Below are 25,455 nucleotides of genomic sequence, written 5' to 3'. Positions count from 1 at the left end.
GATCTATCTAAATACTTTGACTTGATCAAACATGGTATACTGTACCAGAAACAGCACTCATTGCGTTTTGAAAGGAGCACTCTTCAATTGATACCGGAATTCACTGAACAACGACTGCAAAACGTTTCGGTGAATTACACAATCGGACTGGATTGTTCTCTACAAGGATGTCCCCCAGGCATGTGCTCGGACCTTCTCACATATTCAAGGTAGCTTTTTTCAATACGCAGATGACACCTTAGTTTACGCTTCTAATATCGCTCTTGAAACAGTATAGCGATAAAAGACAAACATAATAGCAATCACAGGAATTGATGATCCGGTTGGAAGATTAGCCTACTACATAGATAGACACAGCACCAATTTTGCAGTTTCATAAAAACTTTGATTGCAGCACAAACGAACTTCCTCAATTTCGACGTCAATTACAAATCAAACTACCTTAAGAACTGCTTTTCACCAGATCTATAGAATCCTGGAAATTTCAAACTGTGAAAAGTAAGGACCTATATCTTAAAGAAATTTGTGCCTTAAAGAAATGGTACGGGAGTCTATCATGGAGATATTTTTAATTCAATTAATATTGATATAATTGATGCATTTTTTCCACAACTAAACGATAATTAAATTGTCCATTTACCCTACACTTACATCGGCATTCAAATGTTCCTTTTTTAAATAAATCCATGGTGACGTCTAAAAAATAGCTGTACATAAAAAAGAAATCAACGAAATTGATCGAGAGAGGAAATTACCACATTCACAGGCATGGTAGTTTCCTTCGCACAATCAACGCACATTCAATACGGCCAATTTTTAGAAACACTGTGTACTTTGGGTATGCCTCCGCGGTCAGTATACGAGAATATCAAATTACGAACCTATCATATTCAGAAGTGAGAACCGCTAATCCATAAAATTATTACTTTCGGCTTAATTTCTGGCTTTGGAGTCATTTCTGCACAAATTTGTAATACCGCATCGTTCCTCATATCATAAGAAACGTAGCGAGTGGTACGTTTATCATAAACGTACCAATCTTTTGGTACGTTTATCAAATTAACCAGCATCTGTCTCATTTAAAATTTTTTTATTATTATTCCATTAGGATCATATTTCTTATCAAAATTGTTGAAAGTGAACCTATTCTATTGAACAATATGTGCCGAAGTAAAAATTTTCGCAATAATTTGCATTATCAACCTCCAGAAAACAAAATTAAGAAAATTATGCTGTTCAATCTACTTTTATTGCTCTCTGCAAAGGATACCCATTTCCCATTATTGCCCCCCCCACTTAGTGGTCACACAACCTATAGCCAACCACTCCCCCCCCCCACCCCAATCATGGAAAACATACCATAATGAGGGGTATAATTTCGGGTGATAATATTGAATTTGTCTCAACTGCCTCGCTAGATCTATCTAAATACTTTGACTTGATCAGACATGGTATACTGTACCAGAAACAGCACTCATTGGGTTTTGAAAGGAGCACTCTTCAATTTATACCGGAATTCACTGAACAACGACTGCAAAACGTTTCGGTGAATTACACAATCTGACTGGATTGTTCTCTACAAGGATATCCCCCAAGGATGTGCTCGGACCATCTCACATTATTCAAGGTAGCTTTTTCAATACGCAGATGACACCTTAGTTTACGCTTCTAATATCGCTCTTGAAACAGTATAGCGATCAAAGACAAACAGAATAGCAATCACAGGCCTTGAAGATTCAGTTGGAAGATTAGCCTACTACATTGATAGATACAGCAGCAATTTTGCAGTTTTCATAAAAACTTTGATTGCAGCACAAACGAATTTCCTCAATTTCGACGGTAACTACAAATCAAATTACCTTAAGAACTGCTATTCACCAGATCTATAGAATCCTGGAATAACTTCATCATATATAATCAAATTTTAAACTGTGAAAAAGTCAGGACCTATATCTTAAAGAAATTTGTGCCTTAAAGATATCGTACGGGAGTCTATCATGGAGATATTTTTTTATTCAATTAATATTGATATAATTGATACATTTTTTCCACAACTAAACGATAATTAAATTGTACATTTAACCTACACTCACAACGGCATCCTTACTAATTCTGTCTGGGGAATTCAAGTCTTCCTTTTTTAAATAGTTCCATGGTGACGTCTAAAAAATAGACGTACATAAAAAAATCAACGAAATTAATCGAGAAATTTACCATATTCGCCGGCATGGTAGTTTTTTGCGCACAATCAACGTACATTCAATACGGCCAATTTTTAGAAACAATGTGTATTTTGAGTATGCCTCCGCGGTCAGTATACGAGAATATCATATTACGAAGCTATCATTTTCAGAAGTGAGATCCGCTAATCCATAAAATCATTACTTTTGGCTTAATTTCAGGATTTGGAGTCGTTTCTGCACAAATTTGTAAAATCGCACCGTTCCTCATATCATAAGAAACGTAGTGAGTGAATTTTTGAATTAATAACCAATGAGAAAACAGAATGTCATTTCCTCAATTCTGATCTGACAGCTATTAAATTCTATCTTTTGGTACGTTTATCAATTTTACCAGCATCTGTTTCATTTAAAAAAAATGATAATTCGATTATTATTATTCCATTAGGATCATATTTCTTATCAAAAAATGTTAAATGTGAGCCCATTCTATTGAACAATATGTGCAGAAGTAAAAATTTTCGCAATAATTTGCAGTATCAACCTCCAGAAAACAAAACTTAGAAAATTATGCTGTTCAATCTACTTTTATTTCTCTCTGCAAAGGATACCCATTTCCCATTATTGCCCCCCCACATAGTGGTCACATAGCCTATAGCCAACCACTCCCCCCCCCCAATCATGGTAAACATACCATAATGATGGGTATAATTTCGGGTGATAATATTGAATTTGTCTCAACTGCCTCGCTAGATCTATCTAAATACTTTGACTTGATCAAACATGGTATACTGTACCAGAAACAGCACTCATTGCGTTTTGAAAGGAGCACTCTTCAATTGATACCGGAATTCACTGAACAACGACTGCAAAACGTTTCGGTGAATTACACAATCTGACTGGATTGTTCTCTACAAGGATGTCCCCCAGGCATGTGCTCGGACCTTCTCACATATTCAAGGTAGCTTTTTTCAATACGCAGATGACACCTTAGTTTACGCTTCTAATATCGCTCTTGAAACAGTATAGCGATAAAAGACAAACAGAATAGCAATCACAGGAATTGAAGATCCGGTTGGAAGATTAGCCTACTACATTGATAGACACAGCACCAATTTTGCAGTTTCATAAAAACTTTGATTGCAGCACAAACGAACTTCCTCAATTTCGACGTCAATTACAAATCAAACTACCTTAAGAACTGCTTTTCACCAGATCTATAGAATCCTGGAATGACTTCATCATATCTAATCAAATTTCAAACTGTGAAAAGTAAGGACCTATATCTTAAAGAAATTTGTGCCTTAAAGAAATGGTACGGGAGTCTATCATGGAGATATTTTTAATTCAATTAATATTGATATAATTGATACATTTTTTCCACAACTAAACGATAATTAAATTGTACATTTAACCTACACTCACATCGGCATCCTTACTAATTCTGTCTGGGGAATTCAAGTGTTCCTTTTTTGAATAGTTCCATGGCGTGACGTCTAAAAAATAGACGTACATAAAAAAGAAAAAATACCCGGCAGATTGCCGGAAAAAAGCCGCCGTTGATTCCAATAAGCATGATTGGGATTGAACTAATAGAATATATTGAAAAAAAATATTTTTGTACAAAAATATTTTTTCAGTCCGATTTTGAATTTAAGTCCGATTGGCATTTCGTAGTTGAACATACTTCTGTTTCTTAGAGAGAGGCTACAGGGGCTACTATCAACACCAATAAGCATTAGAGGTGGTAACTAAGACTTATAGGAACGACGTTCAAATAGCGGGCATCTAAAATTGGGCTTTATGGGTTTATCCCGTTTCTATTTCTGACTTCAATTTTTTATACCGACTCTGTTCATTTTGAATTGCTTTGCTGAGCAACTGATGTTCAAATTCACTTTAAGCAGAATGAGAGAAACTAGCCTAGAGAAGTCAAAAAGATTTCACGCAAAATGTCGATAAAGCGGCAAAATGGTAAAGCGAAAAAAAGTTTGAAGTAAACAAAAATACGAGCGCAATAATAGCCGGCTGAGAAGATGAGGGCGGCTATTAATCAACGAATTTGCTCGAGCGAGAAATTGACCACATTCGCCAGCATGGTAGTTTCTTGCGCACAATCAACGTACATTCAACACGGCCAATTTTTAGAAACAATGTGTATTTTGGGTATGCCTCCGCGGTCAGTATACGAGAATATCATATTACGAACCTATCATATTCAAAAGTGAGATCCGCTAATCCATAAAATCATTACTTTTGGCTTAATTTCTGGCTTTGGAGTCATTTCTGCACATATTTGTAGTGTGTGAATTTCTGAACAAATAACCAATGAGAAAACAGAATGTCATTTCCTAAATTCTGATCTGACAGCTATTAAATTCTATCTTTTGGTACGTCTATCAATTTTAACAGCATCCATTTCCATTTAAAAGATTAATAATTCCAATATTATTATTCCATTAGAATCATATTTCTTTTCAAAAAATGTTAAATGTGAGCCCATTCTATTGAACAATATGTTCAGAAGTAAAAATTTTTGCAATATTGTTCAATATCAACCTCCAGAGAACAAAATTTAGAAAATTATGCTGCTCAATCTACTTTTATTTCTCTCTGCAAAGGATATCCTGATCTTTCCCAGAATAGCCCCCACCTTAGTGGTCAGATAACCTATAGCCAACCACTCCCCCCCCCCCCCCCCCCAAAAAAAAACATATCATAATGAGGGGTGTAATTTCGGGTGGGGGGTTGCAATAATGGGAAAGACCCGCATAGCCATCGGATTGAAACTGTTTATAGGAGACTAGATCACTCGACTTTGAACCTCAGAACGCTTAGCTGTGCAAACACATAAAAGACAGAGTTATCACAATTATTTATTTCTATCGTTGTCGTGAATTCTATCTTTTGGTACGTTTATCAATTTTACCAGCATCTGTTTCATTTAAAAAAATGATAATTCGATTATTATTATTCCATTAGGATCATATTTCTTATCAAAAAATGTTAAATGTGAGTCAATTCTATTGAACAATATGTGCAGAAGTAAAAATTTTCGCAATAATTTGCAGTATCAACCTCCAGAAAACAAAACTTAGAAAATTATGCTGTTCAATCTACTTTTATTTCTCTCTGCAAAGGATACCCATTTCCCATTATTGCCCACCCCCCACTTAGTGGTCACATAGCGTATAGCCAACCACTCCTCCCCCCCCCCCAATCATGGTAAACATACTATAATGATGGGTATAAATTCGGGTGATAATATTGAATTTGTCTCAACTGCCTCGCTAGATCTATCTAAATACTTTGACTTGATCAAACATGGTATACTGTACCAGAAACAGCACTCATTGCGTTTTGAAAGGAGCACTCTTCAATTGATACCGGAATTCACTGAACAACGACTGCAAAACGTTTCGGTGAATTACACAATCTGACTGGATTGTTCTCTACAAGGATGTCCCCCAGGCATGTGCTCGGACCTTCTCACATATTCAAGGTAGCTTTTTTCAATACGCAGATGACACCTTAGTTTACGCTTCTAATATCGCTCTTGAAACAGTATAGCGATAAAAGACAAACAGAATAGCAATCACAGGAATTGAAGATCCGGTTGGAAGATTAGCCTACTACATTGATAGACACAGCACCAATTTTGCAGTTTCATAAAAACTTTGATTGCAGCACAAACGAACTTCCTCAATTTCGACGTCAATTACAAATCAAACTACCTTAAGAACTGCTTTTCACCAGATCTATAGAATCCTGGAATGACTTCATCATATCTAATCAAATTTCAAACTGTGAAAAGTAAGGACCTATATCTTAAAGAAATTTGTGCCTTAAAGAAATGGTACGGGAGTCTATCATGGAGATATTTTTAATTCAATTAATATTGATATAATTGATACATTTTTTCCACAACTAAACGATAATTAAATTGTACATTTAACCTACACTCACATCGGCATCCTTACTAATTCTGTTTGGGGAATTCAAGTGTTCCTTTTTTGAATAGTTCCATGGCGTGACGTCTAAAAAATAGACGTACATAAAAAAGAAAACATACCCGGCAGATTGCCGGAAAAAAGCCGCCGTTGATTCCAATAAGCATGATTGGGATTGAACGAATAGAATATATTGAAAAAAAAAATTTTTGTACAAAAATATTTTTTCAGTCCGATTTTGAATTTAAGTCCGATTGGCATTTCGTAGTTGAACATACTTCTGTTTCTTAGAGAGAGGCTACAGGGGCTACTATCAACACCAATAAGCATTAGAGGTGGTAACTAAGACTTATAGGAACGACGTTCAAATAGCGGGCATCTAAAATTGGGCTTTATGTTTCTATTTCTGACTTCAATTTTTTATACCGACTCTGTTCATTTTGAATTGCTTTGCTGAGCAACTGATGTTCAAATTCACTTTAAGCAGAATGAGAGAAACTAGCCTAGAGAAGTCAAAAAGATTTCACGCAAAATGTCGATAAAGCGGCAAAATGGAAAAGCGAAAAAAAGTTTGAAGTAAACAAAAATACGAGCGCAATAATAGCCGGCTGAGAAGATGAGGGCGGCTATTAATCAACGAATTTGCTCGAGCGAGAAATTGACCACATTCGCCAGCATGGTAGTTTCTTGCGCACAATCAACGTACATTCAACACGGCCAATTTTTAGAAACAATGTGTATTTTGGGTATGCCTCCGCGGTCAGTATACGAGAATTTCATATTACGAACCTATCATATTCAAAAGTGAGATCCGCTAATCCATAAAATCATTACTTTTGGCTTAATTTCTGGCTTTGGAGTCATTTCTGCACATATTTGTAGTGTGTGAATTTCTGAACAAATAACCAATGAGAAAACAGAATGTCATTTCCTCAATTCTGATCTGACAGCTATTAAATTCTATCTTTTGGTACGTCTATCAATTTTAACAGCATCCATTTCCATTTAAAAGATTAATAATTCCAATATTATTATTCCATTAGAATCATATTTCTTTTCAAAAAATGTTAAATGTGAGCCCATTCTATTGAACAATATGTTCAGAAGTAAAAATTTTTGCAATATTGTTCAATATCAACCTCCAGAGAACAAAATTTAGAAAATTATGCTGCTCAATCTACTTTTATTTCTCTCTGCAAAGGATATCCTGATCTTTCCCAGAATAGCCCCCACCTTAGTGGTCAGATAACCTATAGCCAACCACTCCCCCCCCCCCCCCCCCCAAAAAAAAACATATCATAATAAGGGGTGTAATTTCGGGTGGGGGGTTGCAATAATGGGAAAGACCCGCATAGCCATCGGATTGAAACTGTTTATAGGAGACTAGATCACTCGACTTTGAACCTCAGAACGCTTAGCTGTACAAACACATAAAAGACAGAGTTATCACAATTATTTATTTCTATCGTTGTCGTGTATTAACAAACAAATGGGAGAGCGAGGCATGTGATTGTATGATATGTTACAAAGGAAAAATTTGATAATTTCGGAAGCATCACTGATTCGAGGCAATTAAGTACAAATATTTCATGACTCTATATGTAAATAAATTAACAGCATAATGAATCACATCACGACTATGAACCGATAAGCACAACAACTAGTTAATCCTCTGTGTATAGTCTGGTCCCCCGAAGAAGCTCCGCAAGCGAACATTCAAACAAAATATAAACGTGCAACTGAACATCAACATGTTCTATTTCTACATGTTCAAAATTTGAACTTTCACCTTTGAACTTTAAGGTTTGAAACGTTCGGTTGGGCTGCAACTTTATGGGAGTTACTATACCAACAACGTAAAACTGCAGAATCTCACCGTGAAAAAAAACTGGCGCATTTCAGACCAATTGCTTCAGTCAATAGTCCGTATATATCTTACTTAGATATGACGTCAGAATTTCATTGTTTCAACTCACCACATAAAAGGCTTTTTTAAAAAATGGGACGTATAGAAGGCAGTACCAAAGTGGCATAAAACTAAATGAAAAGGTTTTCTTGACCACTAAATTAAGAGCTGTGCCCTAGTTACTTTAAACCACAGAATCAGTTTCAAAATGTGGGTTGAGATAAAGCCCCCCCCCCCCCCCCCTCCCCAACTAATTTGGAAGCAATTGGCAAATGGGATTCCTTTGACAACTATTACTCAACCAGTCAGGCTGAACATGAGAATAACAGCCGATTTTAAACCTTTTGGGTCTCAATTATTAGTAAACCAAACAGATTTGCTTCTGCAATTTGGCTTGAAATAGAGCCCACATACGGCCATAGGATGCCACGGGCAAATTGGATCCCGTACCCAATTTTACGCAACCCGGTGAACTGGACTGTCGAGTAAAAATCCCATCATTAACATCATGGGTTGAATTTAAAGTGATGTGCCCTAACTGTTGCAAAACCACGAAGAATCGGTTCCAGAAGTTGGCTTAAATCAGAATCCAAATCTCAATACAGGGCACTATCAGGAAAATGGATTCATTTGCCCAATGTTACTCAACCAGTCGAGGTAACCTTGTGAATAATAGCCCATTCTAAACTTATTTCCCATACAGCATTGGTTCTAAAGCTTGACTTAAATAAAAGCTATCTGTAGTCATAGAATTGGCTAATCGCATCCCTTCGCTCTCTATTTAATGAACCAGGTGTGCAAAACTTCTCAAAAGCAGCCCAATATTAACTATTGAGCCTAAATTATTAGTGCTGTGCCCTTATTAAATTAAACGATACATAATTAGTTCCAAAAATTGGCTTTAACTAGATCCAATCTGTCCCCTTGGTTGCTAATGGTAATTGGATCTCTTCGCTCAATTTTACTCAACCATTCGTTCAAAACTGTTTTAACCTCTTGGGTCTGAATTAATAGAGCGGTGGCGTAATTTTAATAGACCACAGAATAGGTTATCAAATTTGGCAGTAATTAGAGACCAGCCACTCCTATAGAACACCATTGAAAATTTGAACCGTTAGCCGCTGGTACTCAACCAGTAGTGCTACACTTGTCAAAATTGAATATTAGTGACCATTGCCTAATATAAAGTGATAGGTCGCACAACGTTTCTACTTTTTCGAATAAGCATAATCGAATGCCATTTTTCGCCAAATAAACAAAAAAACAGCAAGCCAAAGAAACCCAGTGTAAGTGCCCTGGATTCCAGATAATTTGAAGATATAATTTCAGACCACATTCTATTTTTTAGCGAAACAACTGAATGTGCTTGTTCTTTATTGGCAATAAAAACAGTTTCAGAAAATTGATGGTGCCCCAGTCGAGAACAAAAGTTAATATTGCAAGATCTTGCAAGAATCTTGCAAAAAAAATTAAACTTGCAAGACGGAGTTAATCATGCAAGATCTTGCAGGAAAAAGTTAATCTTGAAAGAATCTTGCAGGATTAACTTTTTGTTTTAAAAGAAGTTCCCAGTTTGAAATTCCGAAAAAGAAAATAAAATCAACAGAAAGAGAACACATCGTTGGTAAACTTTCAATCAGATAACGCAATTATTTTTTACTTGTGTTTTGATGAATTACGATGAATTTTTGGCATATCCAGAGTTTTTTGTGCTACTGAACACAAGGTTCTGACGGCGTTTATTTTATTTTTATTTTTTGATTAATTTTCTTCTTTTCAAAGAAACCTGTTGCACTTTTTAGCAATTTTCAAAACAAATACCTAACAGACAACAAAAAACGGTCTTTTTAGCTGTATTATGAAGTGCCGGGACCCTTGGTGGTTATCGGTGATAATTTGCAATGGTCTCTAAGAGTTTATAGAGTTTATTGAGCAAAAAAAAAGTTTTCTTTATAAACAGGTTTTAAATGTTTTCATTGATTATGATGAATTTTTGGCATATCCAGAGTTTTCAGTGATACTAAAAGCAAGATGATGCTGACAGCGTTTATCCTATTAACAGTTTCAGTCTATTAAATTGCGTTTTGTGTGAAACAAACGACTTACAAATTTCTTTCCAAAAAAATTGACTATTGTTGCAATTTTCATAACCAATACCTAACAGACAACAAACAAAACGGTCTTTTGAGTTGTATTATGAAGTGCCTGTTCTCTTAGTGTTTCTCAGTAATAATTTGCAATGGTCTCTAAGAGTTTGTAGAAGGATTCAATGAGTTTATTGAGCAAAAAGAGTTCTTAATAAACAGGTCTTACATGTTTTTATTGATTGTGATAAATTTTTGGCATATCCAGAGTTCTCTGTGATACTAAATGCAAGATTCTGACAGCGTTTAATTTATTGTCAGTTTCAGTTTATTATATTACATATTACATATTATATTACATATTTGAAGCCACCGATCTTGAAGACAAAGAGCGACCACGCTTTCTAATGCAAAAATGTTTGCTTTTGGTTAGCCAGCCAATTCAAAGACATGATTGACAACTGTAAAAGATCAAGCTAAAACTCCTACCGATCTTTTCCCCCAAAGCTTCCAGAAAAACAAAATACTTCCTTGAGGATCGGAAAACCCATGCACAGACACACAATTTCCAGTAATCATAAAACTTTCCTTTATGAGAAAATTGTAGTCATAGAACTTTCCTTTATGATAAAGTTGTAACCAAAAATGTTTGCTTTTGCTTAGCCAGCCAATTCAAAGACATGATTGACAACTGTAAAAGATCAAGCTAAAACTCCTACCGATCTTTGTACAACTATTTTCGTCTAAGACATCAAGGATCCACAAGAGGAAAGTTCTAGGATAACAACTTTTGATTTACCCGGGTATCCTACTGATGAGTGCAGTTAAATGATTTAAACTGCAACACACACAATGTTTGAAGCAATTGATTAGTGATAAAAAATACGAACATGTACGAAAATGTGACAAAAAGCACCTCAAAATCTTTCTCAGATTAGGCGTGTTTAGAACTTCATTGTATAAATATCTCCAGATACAGCTCCAGTATATACACAGCAGTCCGGCTGCTTCGAGATAGCCAGAGAAATGAGCCCAGAGTAAGTGGGTGGCCGTTTAGTATCAACGGGACAATTAGGTTCATTGACATCCCATTTATTAACAGTCGAGTCATTAGAAACAGTTACAAAATGAGAGCTACTCTCAGGGATAAATTTACACTTATGTACAGTTTGAGCGTGGGACTTGAACTCGTGAACAAGTTTGCCCATCTTCAAGTCCCAACATGAGGCCTCGCAACCTTCGTTGTCGAATCCGTTGCTGCACGAGATGCAAAGAAGTCCATTTTGAGAGACATCGCAGCATGTCTGGATCCAGTTCTTGCGAGGAAATATCATCACTGGGTCGTTGTGTCTGGTGTCCCACAAATATACCTGTTAACATACTGGTTGCTTTTCAAATCCAAAATAGACTTCCAAAATTCTAAATAACAACAAACATTAACAAATTAAAATCTAATTATGGATAACAGTTGGTATATTTCAATAGAAATTTAACAAAACCAGCATTTGTAATTTTCTACACTGCTTTTAGAAAAAAATCCATTTTTTTCCTTCAATCTAATATACAAGATAAATGACGTCGAGAGTTAAGCTCGTGAAATTCCATCATGATTTAATCAACGTATCGGAACAACGAACAAAATTTTCTACTCCAAAAAACTTTAAGTGCCAATAATCGAATACAGCTGGCAGATTGCAAAAAAGGTCGCGACAGCTTCATAGATCTCCAGTCTCAAAAATAAAAATGAATAAAAACGAATAAAAACTTCTATTGGCTGCTCTCAGATAACCTTGAACTAGAAGAACACACACACACACAGTTGACCTTATCTCCCAGAATTAAGGAACGGAAAAGTCAATCTGATAGTCAGGAAGTCATTTTTGAGAGTGAGGCCAGTCATGTTTGCCAAATGACGTCACGCATGCAATCAGTCGAAATTTTATGAAAGAATGAACAAAGGGTAGATTCGAACCGATTGCGACGTAATATAGTCGGAATAAGAACATTGACAAAAAACAGCCTGAAGAATTCCGTAAGTCTCTCGAAGAGTGGGATTTTGCAAACAAAAACGTGTATGCAACCAAAACAAATACCTTTTGTCTGTCTAATACAACTGTCTTTGCCTGAAACTATTGTCTTTGCCTGAAACAATTGTTGTTGTCTCACTAGAGCTTACCAATAATATATTTGTTAAAAAATAAAAACCCTTGTAGCACCAAAAAATATTTCAGCAATGACGACATTGAATCAAGCAAATATTAAAACACTTTGTATTACTTTAAACTTAGCAGTACCCATAAAAGATAGACAAAAGTCTTAGGATCATAAAATTTTTGACAAAAATGCTAAGCTCGAAAACAGACCGGCCGAAAAATTGTCACAAAAAACCCTTCTCAAAAACCTGAATCCCCCCCCCCACACCAAAGGCAATTTGCGAACGCATAAGCCAGATAATTGAACTGAATTATTAGAAAAGAAACTAAAAGTTTCTCATAAAAATCAGCTGCAAAAAATTAAAAATCTAAGGAAGAAGAAATCTTTTTAACAGCTGGAAAAAGCAAAGCAAAAAATACAGGTTATGGGAACAACTCATTAGTCATGGCAACTTGAATGAAAGTAAGTGCTAAATGTTAAAAAGTGGTGGCACGTGCAGAAATAATAACCAAACTCATCATATTTTGAAAGTATAAAAACATAGCTGGCAGGTTGCCAGAAAATAGCCGCAACAGCTTCTACAGTCTCAAAAACAGGAAAAAAGACAGACCAAAAAATTTTCCATTGAAGGCTGATATGTAAAATTTTGATTAAAAATCTGTATAAGTTTTTGCTGCCTCTATTAGCTGCTCTCAAATAACCTTCATTAAAAGTGACACATACCCATTTGAGCTTATCTCTTTGAACTATATACAAAAAAAAAGTCAAATTCAAAGTGAGGAAGTCATTTTTGAGAGTGAGGTAAGTCAAGTGTGAACAAAAATTAAATCACGCGAAAAATGACGTCACGCACGCAATTCAGTTCAACTTGCATGAACGAAAGAACAAAGAGCAGATTTGAAGTGGTTGTGACGTCATATGGTCGTATCAAAAATGTTGACGACAAAATAAAAAAATCAAGAGAAGTGCGGCTATTAAAATCAATTGAAATAATTTAAAAACAAGTGAAATTCTTTGTTTAGCATTGGAAGTTTATTAGAATTGCATAGCAGTCCCCCTTTTCAAAACATAGCCAGCAGATTGCCGGTATATAGCCGCGATAGACGCTTGTGATAAGACAAAACAAAAATCTGTTAGAGGAATTTAAAAAAAAAATAGCAGGACGAGTCCTGACGTACAATTCAAATGTATAAACAAAGAACTAGACATAGAACCGAATATGCGTGAAATGGTAAAACTATTTCTAAATAAATCCGATCCAAGAAACAAAAGAAACAAAAAAACTCAATGTCAAAATGCCACATGTGAACAAAAAATCATCGGCGAGAAATTGAAATTTGGTTCAAACTAAGAAATAGGCGTAGAATGAACTATGAATAGATTGAGAAAACCATTTAGTAAAAATACCCGATCCAAAAAGAAAAAGAAAAATGTAGGAATCAAAGTGAAATTGCCGCCTGTGAACAAAAAAACACTAGCGAGAAAACAAATTATTGTTCAAACACAGGTCGCGACAGCTTCATAGATCTCCAGTCTCAAAAATAAAAATGAATAAAAACGAATAAAAACTTCTATTGGCTGCTCTCAGATAACCTTGAACTAGAAGAACACACACACACACAGTTGACCTTATCTCCCAGAATTAAGGAACGGAAAAGTCAATCTGATAGTCAGGAAGTCATTTTTGAGAGTGAGGCCAGTCATGTTTGCCAAATGACGTCACGCATGCAATCAGTCGAAATTTTATGAAAGAATGAACAAAGGGTAGATTCGAACCGATTGCGACGTAATATAGTCGGAATAAGAACATTGACAAAAAAACAGCCTGAAGAATTCCGTAAGTCTCTCGAAGAGTGGGATTTTGCAAACAAAAACGTGTATGCAACCAAAACAAATACCTTTTGTCTGTCTAATACAACTGTCTTTGCCTGAAACTATTGTCTTTGCCTGAAACAATTGTTGTTGTCTCACTAGAGCTTACCAATAATATATTTGTTAAAAAATAAAAACCCTTGTAGCACCAAAAAATATTTCAGCAATGACGACATTGAATCAAGCAAATATTAAAACACTTTGTATTACTTTAAACTTAGCAGTACCCATAAAAGATAGACAAAAGTCTTAGGATCATAAAATTTTTGACAAAAATGCTAAGCTCGAAAACAGACCGGCCGAAAAATTGTCACAAAAAACCCTTCTCAAAAACCTGAATTCTCCCCCCCCCCCACACCAAAGGCAATTTGCGAACGCATAAGCCAGATAATTGAACTGAATTATTAGAAAAGAAACTAAAAGTTTCTCATAAAAATCAGCTGCAAAAAATTAAAAATCTAAGGAAGAAGAAATCTTTTTAACAGCTGGAAAAGGCAAAGCAAAAAATACAGGTTATGGGAACAACTCATTAGTCATGGCAACTTGAATGAAAATAAGTGCTAAATGTTAAAAAGTGGTGGCACGTGCAGAAATAATAACCAAACTCATCATATTTTGAAAGTATAAAAACATAGCTGGCAGGTTGCCAGAAAATAGCCGCAACAGCTTCTACAGTCTCAAAAACATGAAAAAAGACAGACCAAAAAATTTTCCATTGAAGGCTGATATGTAAAATTTTGATTAAAAATCTGTATAAGTTTTTGCTGCCTCTATTAGCTGCTCTCAAATAACCTTCATTAAAAGTGACACATACCCATTTGAGCTTATCTCTTTGAACTATATACAAAAAAAAGTCAAATTCAAAGTGAGGAAGTCATTTTTGAGAGTAAGTCAAGTGTGAACAAAAATTAAATCACGCGAAAAATGACGTCACGCACGCACTTCAGTTCAACTTGCATGAACGAAAGAACAAAGAGCAGATTTGAAGTGGTTGTGACGTCATATGGTCGTATCAAAAATGTTGACGACAAAATAAAAAAATCAAGAGAAGTGCGGCTATTAAAATCAATTGAAATAATTTAAAAACAAGTGAAATTCTTTGTTTAGCATTGGAAGTTTATTAGAATTGCATAGCAGTCCCCCTTTTCAAAACATAGCCAGCAGATTGCCGGTATATAGCCGCGATAGACGCTTGTGATAAGACGAAACAAAAATCTGTTAGAGGAATTTAAAAAAAACATAGCAGGACGAGTCCTGACGTACAATTCAAAGAATCCTGACGTACAATTCAAATGTATAAACAAAGAACTAGACATAGAACCGAATATGCGTGAAATGGTAAAACTATTTCTAAATAAATCAGATCCAAGAAGCAAAAGAAACAAAAAAAACTCAATGTCAAAATGCCACATGTGAACAAAAAATCATCGGCGAGAAATTGAAATTTGGTTCAAACTAAGAAATAGGCGTAGAATGAACTATGAATAGATTGAGAAAACCATTTAGTAAAAATACCCGATCCAAAAAGAAAAAGAAGAAATGTAGGAATCAAAGTGAAATTGCCGCCTGTGAACAAAAAAACACTAGCGAGAAAGCAAATTATTGTTCAAACACCGTTTTCTCACTCTACTTCAAAATTAGAGCGAAAAAATTTCACGCCGCAAACCACTCGCTTTTTCGCTCCATTTCCTGTTTCGGCGTGACCAAAATCACTACTCCAAATTGACTTCAAAAATCATGAAAATTAGTGAACAGATCACCCCAATGCAATTCAAATTCTTTGAATTGTAAAAAACCTCGGTGTCCTCAATAATAGCTGCTGTCGCTTCGCGGCTATTACTAAAACAACAACAAATAAACTTTTGAAATATTTTGCCAAAATGTCGATATTGTGAAAATCGGAATTCGAAACACGTTTGTCTGAAATTCAAACACTTAGCGGCCAAGCATAAACGAATTATAAACGATACAAAAACGAAATCACTAACGGTGCACAGAGAAACTTAGTCCAGTAAAACGAACCACAAAAAAATTACAATAAAAAATAAAAACTAATTGGCCTGAAAACAGCCCATATGGAAATAGCATTAGTACATCTTCAAGAGAAAAACACTTCAACAGAAACGAGGCATTCAATGAATGAATTATCACAGGTATGTTTCCGCATAAACTGATTGCGTCCACTCAAAAATCTAAAGAAGCCAAAAATTATTGAAAGCCAAAATAACTTAAAAATTGAGAAACAAGAGCCAATTTTCCATTTGAAACGCCATAATAATCTTTCAAAAACACAGTATTATCAATTCCAGAGCCATTTCGATGCACCGTCGAAATTAAATTTCTCTGAAACTCAAACCCTTTCAACGCCTCAACAAAAGCTAGGCAAAAACAAACAACAGCTAAAAACGATAATCTATATGAGCCATTCTCTCAAGCACGATGGGTTCAAATCCAATGAGGCAAGTCTCACCTGTTTATCCTCTGATGTCTGGACAAACTGATGATAAGACTGGGGCACCCAACTCACACATGTGACCAGATTCCTGGCAACCTTCTGGAACTGCTGAACACATGCCTGCGTCTCCACGTCCACTATCTTCAAGGTCGAGTCACGAGACCCAGACAATAGTCGACTGGTTGAGTCGTTGAAATCCAGGGCAGTGATGATGAGTTCGTGCAAGTTGGATATCTTGGACTGGAGTCTGGACTCGGCGCCACTTAACTGCCAGATACAAAGTGCACAGTCACGCGAGCCAGAGAACAACAGATTTTGTTGCTCTGAAACTGAAATGGAAAATACTTCAATATGGTAAATACATGAGATTCGGGGGGGAATGAAGCTTAATTTAAGCCTTGATAAACGTGCAGCGTAATGCAGCCTCTAAAATTATGACGACGACTCGAAAATGTTTTGAAAAATGTTGCATAAAAACTTAAAAAAACTACCAATCACAAACAATGACATGTAAACAATGTAAATTTATTGAACAGAGCTCCATTTTCCTCATTGGCATCTGGCAAAAATTCAGCAGAGAAGACTTTTTTCTATTCATACACTGCAATGAAATGCCAAACTTTAGGGTCCGTCCACAAAAAGTGCCCGCCCGCTTTTTAAACCTCGATATTTTATCTAATAATTCTTTTTCGTTCAAATAATGAATCATGCCCGATTGCCTTGAGCAGAAATTGTTCAACATATTTGCAAAGCTCGGTTTTTACTGTACAAAATGGCCGTCAAAAGTGGACAAATCAATGGGCAAACTATTCGGACAAATTGTTTATAATTTTGTTGAAAAGGTCCAAAAATTAATTTATTTTTGAAAAAAATTGGGGAAATGAATAAACACTTTAGGCTAATTAGAAGTTTTACCTGCAAGACATTTGATATCCCTTTCGTGCCCATTTTCCAAATTGCCCACCAGCGAACAAGTTGATGCGTCGAACAGCTTTATGGTGTCCGAACAGGAAGCTATGAAACTCTTAGCACCTTTTGCGTCTTTTGACATCCCTTTATCATACGAGACGCCATTAGTCAGAGACACCGAAGCTGAGTCTTTCAGAACGACATCTTCGAACACTCGATTATCAGCACTGTTGAGGAAACTGTTTCCTTTCCTTATTAGAATATCATCATTTGTAATTGACATTTTCTTCGGATCTATTCTGTTTCGAACCCCCCCCCCCCCTCCCTCCCTCCTCACCGTGCTTAGTGGGCATATAACTTAAATTTCATGTCCCCTAGAAGTACGTGCTATTGTTTTACATAGTAACAAGCTATATAACATCATAACATTCCTAATTGGTGCGCCAAAATTACTGAGCCGAAAGAGAATAGAGCCTTTTCTTCTTAATTGCATGTATATGTTAACCACCATGGCTGTGCCTCCCCAGTACCATGATATACAAATCACAATTCAGTATTGGGATAATTTTCCTTAGAACCCCCCTCCCTCCTTCCCGTCTCACCTCTCTCTTACCCTCTTTCCATCCCTTCAATTTTGTTTTAGAAGTGTTTGCATTTTTAATGCGCATGGATGTGATTGAAAATCAAAACTCATTTAGGAAGCAGCTAAATTGAGAAATTTAAAAAAAGTTTGCATTATCAGTACAAAAAGAACGTAGTGTGTTCACAGTCTTGTAAAAACAAAAAATTTTATCTATCTCCCCACCCATTTTTCGTAACCCACTTACACATCAAACGTTGTGTTTAACATAGCACTTTACTATGTAAAACAAATAGCATGCGCGCTTTAGTAATTTAAAAATTGTGGTAAAAAATATGGTGGGAGTGGGGGGGGGGGGGGTGATTGTAAATTTTGTTCACGGAAGATAAAAGGAAACAGATGCCTATTATCTAAAGTAGATCCATGGCTAAATGCTACAAGAGCATTGACGTTTTGAGAGTGGGCTTTGAATGAGTCGATGGGGGGAAAGAGTACTTCTACATTCTGCTCATCGGCCAAGCGGTGCTCCTTTCGCTTACTGCCTGAGAGCAGATTAGGGGTGCGGTCACAACAACCAGTGAAGGCACTTAGCATAACAGATGCAAAGAAAGTTCACTATTTACAATTAAGCAGAGAAGACATGGCTTTGACCTGAAAATGACCCTTATTTTTTACTTCCCCAGACAATTAAGGAATAATTATTTTTATCGTAATAATCCGTGCAATCGTACTAACTCGTAAAAAGTTATCTTCCTTGTGTGCTCATCTGTTCTGTCGCAAGCTTGCTTTGGCGCAAAAGAATCGAAAGACAGAAATTCCTATCAAGAATGTCGCTTTCAACGGTTAATCACACAAAAAACCGTGTAATTATTAATTAAAACACGCACGTGCAAGTTTTACAATGCCGAAGGTCGCGAGTGCCAGAAGTTGAAATGCCAGAAGTTCCTATATACTTAGCCAGAAGTTGAAAGGCCAGAAGTTCCTATATAATTAGGCAGAAGTTGAAATTTTTAAAAATTGACTCCAAAAAATCTAAAAAGCGTTCTTTATTTAAAATTAATTGTAAAAAGGTTTTTTCCGCTTTTTGCCACTGCTTGTTTTTTCCGTTTTTGCCACTGCTTGTTGGTGCATACAATTCTGTCCCCTAACAGGATTTTGATTTTTTCATTATGTAATGTTAATTGTGCTGTTACTGGTTAACAGGAGGATGAGAGCACTGATGGGTGGGGGTGGGGGGGTGGGGATTGGCTTGCAAAAACGGAAAAAACTCCGGGGGATGGAGAAAAGGAAAAAATCCCTTGTATGAGTTGACAAAGGTATTTGTCGGCTAGGTCAAGACTCCTAGCGAAAATCATATCCATAGATTTCCCAAAAAATTCTGGGTCTTCCTTTTCTAAACTTGAATCCATCGTTTCCACAGATTGTCCAACCATCGAAACTTGTCACATGTTGTTTTTGCAACACTGGAAACATCATCGGTCATTAATTTTCAGGGACAATTGGCTCTTTTTTTATATAAACAGAAAAATCAAAGAACAACGAAATTGAGAAATTGTTTTGTTCATATAGTGCTTTGGAAAAAAAGAGCCATTTGTCTGCGAAAGTGATTCTCCTTTTCATCAATTGGAAGAAAATTCCTATTTTGATTGCTTAATCGGTTAAAATGACTTCCGCAAAGCTTCCGACTGAACTTGCACAGTGCTTGTTTTAATAATTGTTACGTGACTCTGCAGAAGTCACTTCGAATTTCTGACATTATATCTCGAACCGCTTCGCGGTTCTCGATAAACGCCAGAAGCTCTCAGTGACTTCTGCAGAGACACTTAACCATGCTTAAAACACGAAACGCCCACGTTTTAAAATGACGAAAGTCAACGGAAGCCAACTACTGGTTAAGTAGGAACTTCTGGCACTTCATCTTCTGGCATTGCAGACGTTCGGCATTTTAAAGTGTGCACGTGAGTGTTTCTTTCGCAACAAGTAAATTAAAATTTTAACCAAACGATTAAATCTACTTGAAACAAAAAAAGTACGTCAAATCATTCCAATAAAATAGTATAATAAACATCAAAAAATTTCTTAGAATCACATAAAATTTTCTTTTGATTGTTTTCTTCCTAAAAATAAGAATAACTTTTAAAAGTTCCTACGTTACCATTCAAGGGATTTTTTTCATGTTGTGAGAGCAAGAAATCATTCAACGTTTTCTTAAAAAGGTTTTCATTTTTTGCCAACTGAAGCCCATGTGGTAACTTATTCCATTTTTGTACGCATTGACAAAAATCGAATTCAATCCAAAGCTGGTTTTGGAATTTTGTCTAATTTTGAATTGTTTTGTTCGAGTATTTTGATGAAGACTCAGATACCCGTGAAAATTTTCAAAATTTTCTGGCCTAGCAATATCATAATGAAATTTGATTAGCGACATTTTTGCTATTATTAGATAAGCTGGTAGGGTCTTTGTCTGGATTAGCAGATCTCTCGCTTTGTCATACTTTTCGCGTAGAAAGCACACCTTTATACCCCAGTTAATCTGTCGGTTAAGGCGTTTTAGGTTTTTTGCAGATAAATTTTAAAAAAATATTGCCTAAGAAGAAGTGTGAAAACACAAGTGATTTTAGAAGAATGCGCGCGTTCAGTGGAACTTGATGTCTTATAAGGTAAATTGATCTTATAGCATGAGCCATCTTTTTCAATGCTTTATTCAACTGCTCCTCGAAACTAAGATTCCTGTCAATTTGAATAACAAGATATCTGCAACTTTTTTGTGTTGTAAGAACTTCGTTTTTCTAAAAAATAGATCCGAAATCAGAATTATTGCGCGAGAAGATTAATTCGGTTTTGTTTGTATTCAAAGTTAGTTCGTTCATCTCTACATATTCTTCTGTTTTTTGTAAAATTTCCGTGACTTTTCTATGTAAGCTACTTTTCTGTCCACAACAGACAATACTTGTGTCATCTGCGAATTGAATTACCTTTTCCGTTGTGTTAATATTAGATGTGAAATCGTTCACATATAAAAGAAAAATGAGTGATCCTAAAACAGTTCCTTGTGGCACACCGTGATTCATAATTTCACAATCAGAGAACATGCCAATAATATTTACCTTTTGTCTGCGGTTGGCAAGAAATGGAAACAGTAATTCTTTCGCTTCCTGGGAGAAACCATACATTTCAACTTTTTTAAGGAAAAGATTATTCGAAATGGAATTAAATGCTTTTACAAGGTCTAGAAAAATAGCAACAGTTTTTTTGCTTTGATCTAAATTAGCCGAAACCGTTTAAGCAGTTCTAAAACTGCATCTGTTGCAGACTTTTTTTCTGAAATTGGAATTGCTGTTTATAATTTTATGCTTATCAATGAATTTCATCATCTAAGTCAGAAGGAGGCGCTCAAAGATTTTTGCTCGGAGATACAGAAATTTCTGCGTCAGAAGGAGGCGCTCAAAGATTTTTGCTCGGAGATACAGAAATTTAATCACAGGATAACTATTTTCTTAGCTTTCAAAAATCGCGAGATTATTCGAATAGTAATGCAAGATTCTGTATCTTTAGTAATGAAACTTGCCAGTTTAACGTTGCGAGTTTATACGTTCTCTTTAATGTTCACACAAATCTTTTTAAGTGTTTTTTTATATTTCCACACAGCCGAGGCAAGAAGCTGTGATTGAGCTTACTTTTTCAAACTATTTTTAAAAATCTCTGAACTACTGAAATCCATTTGTATTATAATTACTGAAATCATAAATTACAGCTCGAAAAGTCTTTTCAATGTTTTGCTAATTTAATTTTTCTCTTCAGAATGCAAAAGGACTGTTTAACCAGGCAAAAACACAAAGCATGAACTATCAATATTCCTACAAGTGGCTTAAAGCCACAAATCTAGAAGACACAGAGAAAAATTGAATTTTGAGAGCAAAAGCGTATAAGAAAACAAAAGAACAGCAAAATCAGAAATTAAGTTATTAAATTCCATACACAGGCCAACTTTTGGTTTCAGGAGTAACACTTTATTAGACAATTTGATTAATAAGCCATTGACTACGGTTTTTCTTATAAATTCCACTTCCTGATTTGAGTTATTGAAAAAAAGCTAAGTTGACTTCATCTCCGTGATACCGCACGAATAAAAAAATTATCTATGAGAACAGAGGTTGTGATCGTGATCTAGAATTTTAAAAGTCCCTCCGTTAACTGAACCAATAGCATTTATTTAGAAGCCATACGGAAGATTTATTTGGACGATTTATAAACGCAAATCATCAAAAAAAATTTGCAAAAGTAATCAAAAATAGATTTATAAATGCCACAAAGGAAGATTTATAAACGCAAATCATCAAAGGAGCTTAGACTGAAACAATATTGTCCGATTTGAGCCGAGAATATAACAATGTCATTTTTATCTTCGAAAATATACGAACAGAGAGAAAAAGCATTCAACACCACCGTAGGTGTTGAAGGCTTCATCTCTCGGTTGATATATTTCCCAAGAAAAAAAATTGTAATTGTATTCTACTCTCGGCAATATTACGTAATCCGACAATATTTTCTTTGTCTTAGCCCGCCGCTTGATTATATGAATTTTGAGAGGAAAGAAATCGTTGTTGTAAATAACGAGCTCCAAAAGAGTCAACTCTATTGTATTAATTCCTGGCGCCAAGTAACTTATAATATGCTTATATTATTGTCCCGACCCACTTTAGTGGGGGAGGAACTATATACTCAAATGGGTTTTTTTTGTTCAGTCAAATTTGGCCGATCGATATAATCATCGTAGAGAGTTGTGAGTGGTATCATTAAAAAGCCCGTCCAGCGTAGAATATGGAATTAAAAAGATTTTTTCAATTTTTGCTTTTTATAGGGAGTTATCGAGGTTTAAAGTTTTGTGAATATGTGACGTAATTCAGCTGTTTTTATTCAAATTTTCGGTAATTTTGACCTAATTTTCGTCAATTTTGCAAAATTTTGTTCACATTTTTTACTGTAGTGTTATCGATTTTATCTCTAAAGATAGAGAAGGGTTGCTGAAATCTTCGATTCGAATTTTTTGGCTAGAATTTTTGCTGAATTTGTCAAAATTCGACTTTTTTTCGTGAACAAATTTGCTTTTTTAGCACAATCATTTTAAATTTGTTGGAAGTAGATACCTTAAAACTGCTGTCGTATTCTTTTTAAACTAACAAACGAGCTAGTTCTATCCCCGCTGGCTTTGAGTCTTCTGGAATTATTATTTCGCCAGTTTTTTGCAAATTAAAACTCGATAATTACACAAAATGCAATTTTATTTTTGACAACCTGAAAAATTTTGTTGAAAAAATGACCTTTTCGCAACCATTTAAACAAATGAGTATTTTGCTAGATTTCGCAGTAATATCTAGGCTCATCTTTATCTCGTCATGGATTCGAACAAGAAAAGTTTCTCTAGATTTTAATGGGGCGCGACTTTTTTTCAAAATATTTCCGCTATGAATAGGTTTTTATGTAAACTTTTTTTTTACTTACAAGAAATTCAGATCAAGGCTCAATGAATGAAAGATACTATTTTAAAAACACAAGGAGCAACGAAATTATATTACGGTTTCAGAATAAGCTCCTGGTTTTAGTGGTTGTGACCAATTGTTTTCGTAAAAAAAAATTAAATTTTTTTCTTGAATTCTGCTTTCATTTGTTATATTTTTGTAGTCCAACAGCTTATTGTCCCCATTCAAAGATCCAGTTATTTTTTAGGAGTTATAAATGAATCTAGACAAATCATTCAGTTGTTATCTAATGTCTGTTTTAACTTTGAATATAATTGTTTTAAGAAAAAATTGGTTAATTTTTGAACTTTGCCACTATTTTTTTTATCTTATTTCTTTTATCTTCGGTTGCAGACTCAGTAGAAAAAGCTGAAACCGATTTCTTGCTGGTCATAAATAAATTTTCGTAATGGTTTTATGTTCAATTATTTGTCTTTTTTTATACAACGCGTTTTCAAGTTTTTTTCATTTTTGAGCATATATGCATATTTGTTGATGCCTTATCGCCTTGCCAAATTATCTTAAGATTGGCAAGTCCAACTGAGGAAAATTATAGCCAACGCACAACATTGGGAACAAAGCGTATAAGGATATGGTAATTGATTTAGTTATATAGTTTGGCTTTTTGGGCTGAGACACAGTTATCTCGCAAAATTTCAATCGATTTTTTTTGTTTTTGCCTATGTTTGTCTTTTTTTGTTGTTGTACGCCATATACCTGATAACGATAGGTCTCAATTGCTTCCCCAGGACGTATAACTCAATCTATTTAAAGATTTCAGTTTATAGCTGTTTGTTTTAATGACATTAAAAATGAATTAAGAAAAACCCTTTTTTGAACTGTATCTTTTTCGCTGTCATTTTTGCAACCAAGTAACTCAATCTCACTAATTAAAAACCGCAATTACTTTTGTTGATTCATACTTTTTTGCGTTTGGTTACACGTTGTGACATATGGCTTCGCCCATTGATTTCACAAAAAAGTTTTCGAGATTTCTAAACTGTTAAATTTTGGTGTTCTTTTTGTTCTCATCTTCTCGTAGTCCATTTATAAGGAAAGTTCAATGATGTTGAAATGAAACAAAAGTGACAACTTACGCATGATCTTGCAGGTATGATCTTATAATTATAGTGCCTCAAATAGTGTGATCTCGTAAAATTGTTTGAAGTTTTGGCTTCTTTATAAATTTGTTATTTTGTAGGGTCGTGATTTAGTCTCATTATTTACAGGCCAATTTGGCATCCGGAGTATCAGAATCTAATTCAACGCTGTCTGTTGAAACTTTAAGTCTGTTTTAATTTTTGAAAATATTTGTTATCAAAAATATATTTGGGTTTATGAGCTTCATCATTTTTTAAAACGTTTTTCGGTTGATTTGCAGCTCAGTCTCTGTAAACACAGGTCACAACACGTTTCCAGTAAACAGTATTTTGATATCTCTGAAGGTTTTAGCTTCAAACGCTTGTTTCTCCTCTTTATTACTACTGTTACTACGGGATTTCATAAAATACTTGAGATTTTTTTACATTTGTATAGTTTATAGGATTTTTCGTTAATCGTGCATTTGTATAGTTTATAGGATTTTAACATTAATCGTAGGTTCCATTGGCTTTGTAATTTCGCGCAATTAAACATTGGATAATGACATGAGTTAATTGCTTCTATGGAGATAGAAACGAACATTTTAGTAATTTCAGTTGATATCTATTAACCTTAATAATGGCAAAATAATTGTTTTCAAAAATGGAAACGTATTTTTGAACTTCGCACCTCGTTGCTCTTTTTGATCGATCAGCTAAACAGTCGCACTGCCGATAGGTCTCCTATCTTTTTTTTAATAAAGTAT

At 35.1% G+C, this 25,455-nt stretch overlaps 1 protein-coding gene across 1 annotated transcript; it reads right to left on the bottom strand.

Moving 5' to 3' along the window:
- Positions 1 to 10,970: 10,970 nt before the first annotated feature.
- Positions 10,971 to 18,737, bottom strand: LOC142352976 (WD repeat-containing protein 31-like). Its single transcript, XM_075405141.1, has 4 exons — positions 18,494 to 18,737; positions 17,517 to 17,737; positions 16,617 to 16,930; positions 10,971 to 11,490 (listed from the first exon to the last, which is right to left on the bottom strand). The coding sequence occupies exons 1-4, from the start codon at positions 18,682 to 18,684 to the stop codon at positions 11,065 to 11,067; spliced, it is 1,152 nt and encodes a 383-aa protein (XP_075261256.1). The 5' UTR covers positions 18,685 to 18,737; the 3' UTR covers positions 10,971 to 11,064.
- Between the last annotated feature and the right edge of the window lie 6,718 nt (positions 18,738 to 25,455).

Source organism: Convolutriloba macropyga, chromosome 14 (assembly GCF_964194025.1).
Source record: "Convolutriloba macropyga chromosome 14, txConMacr16.3, whole genome shotgun sequence".
NCBI lineage: Eukaryota > Metazoa > Xenacoelomorpha > Acoela > Convolutidae > Convolutriloba > Convolutriloba macropyga.
The sequence above is the reverse complement of the archived record's forward strand: the minus strand, read 5'-3'. Positions and strand labels throughout refer to the sequence as shown.

Coding starts and splice junctions, on each gene's coding strand:
- LOC142352976 (XM_075405141.1), bottom strand. CDS start 18,684: ATGCTAAGTGCCTTCACTGGTTGTTGTGACCGCACCCCTAATCTGCTC. Junction 16,931..17,516: donor GGATATCAAATGTCTTGCAG/GTAAAACTTCTA, acceptor TTTCCATTTCAG/TTTCAGAGCAACAAAATCTG. Junction 11,491..16,616: donor AGACATCAGAGGATAAACAG/GTGAGACTTGCC, acceptor GTATGTTAACAG/GTATATTTGTGGGACACCAG.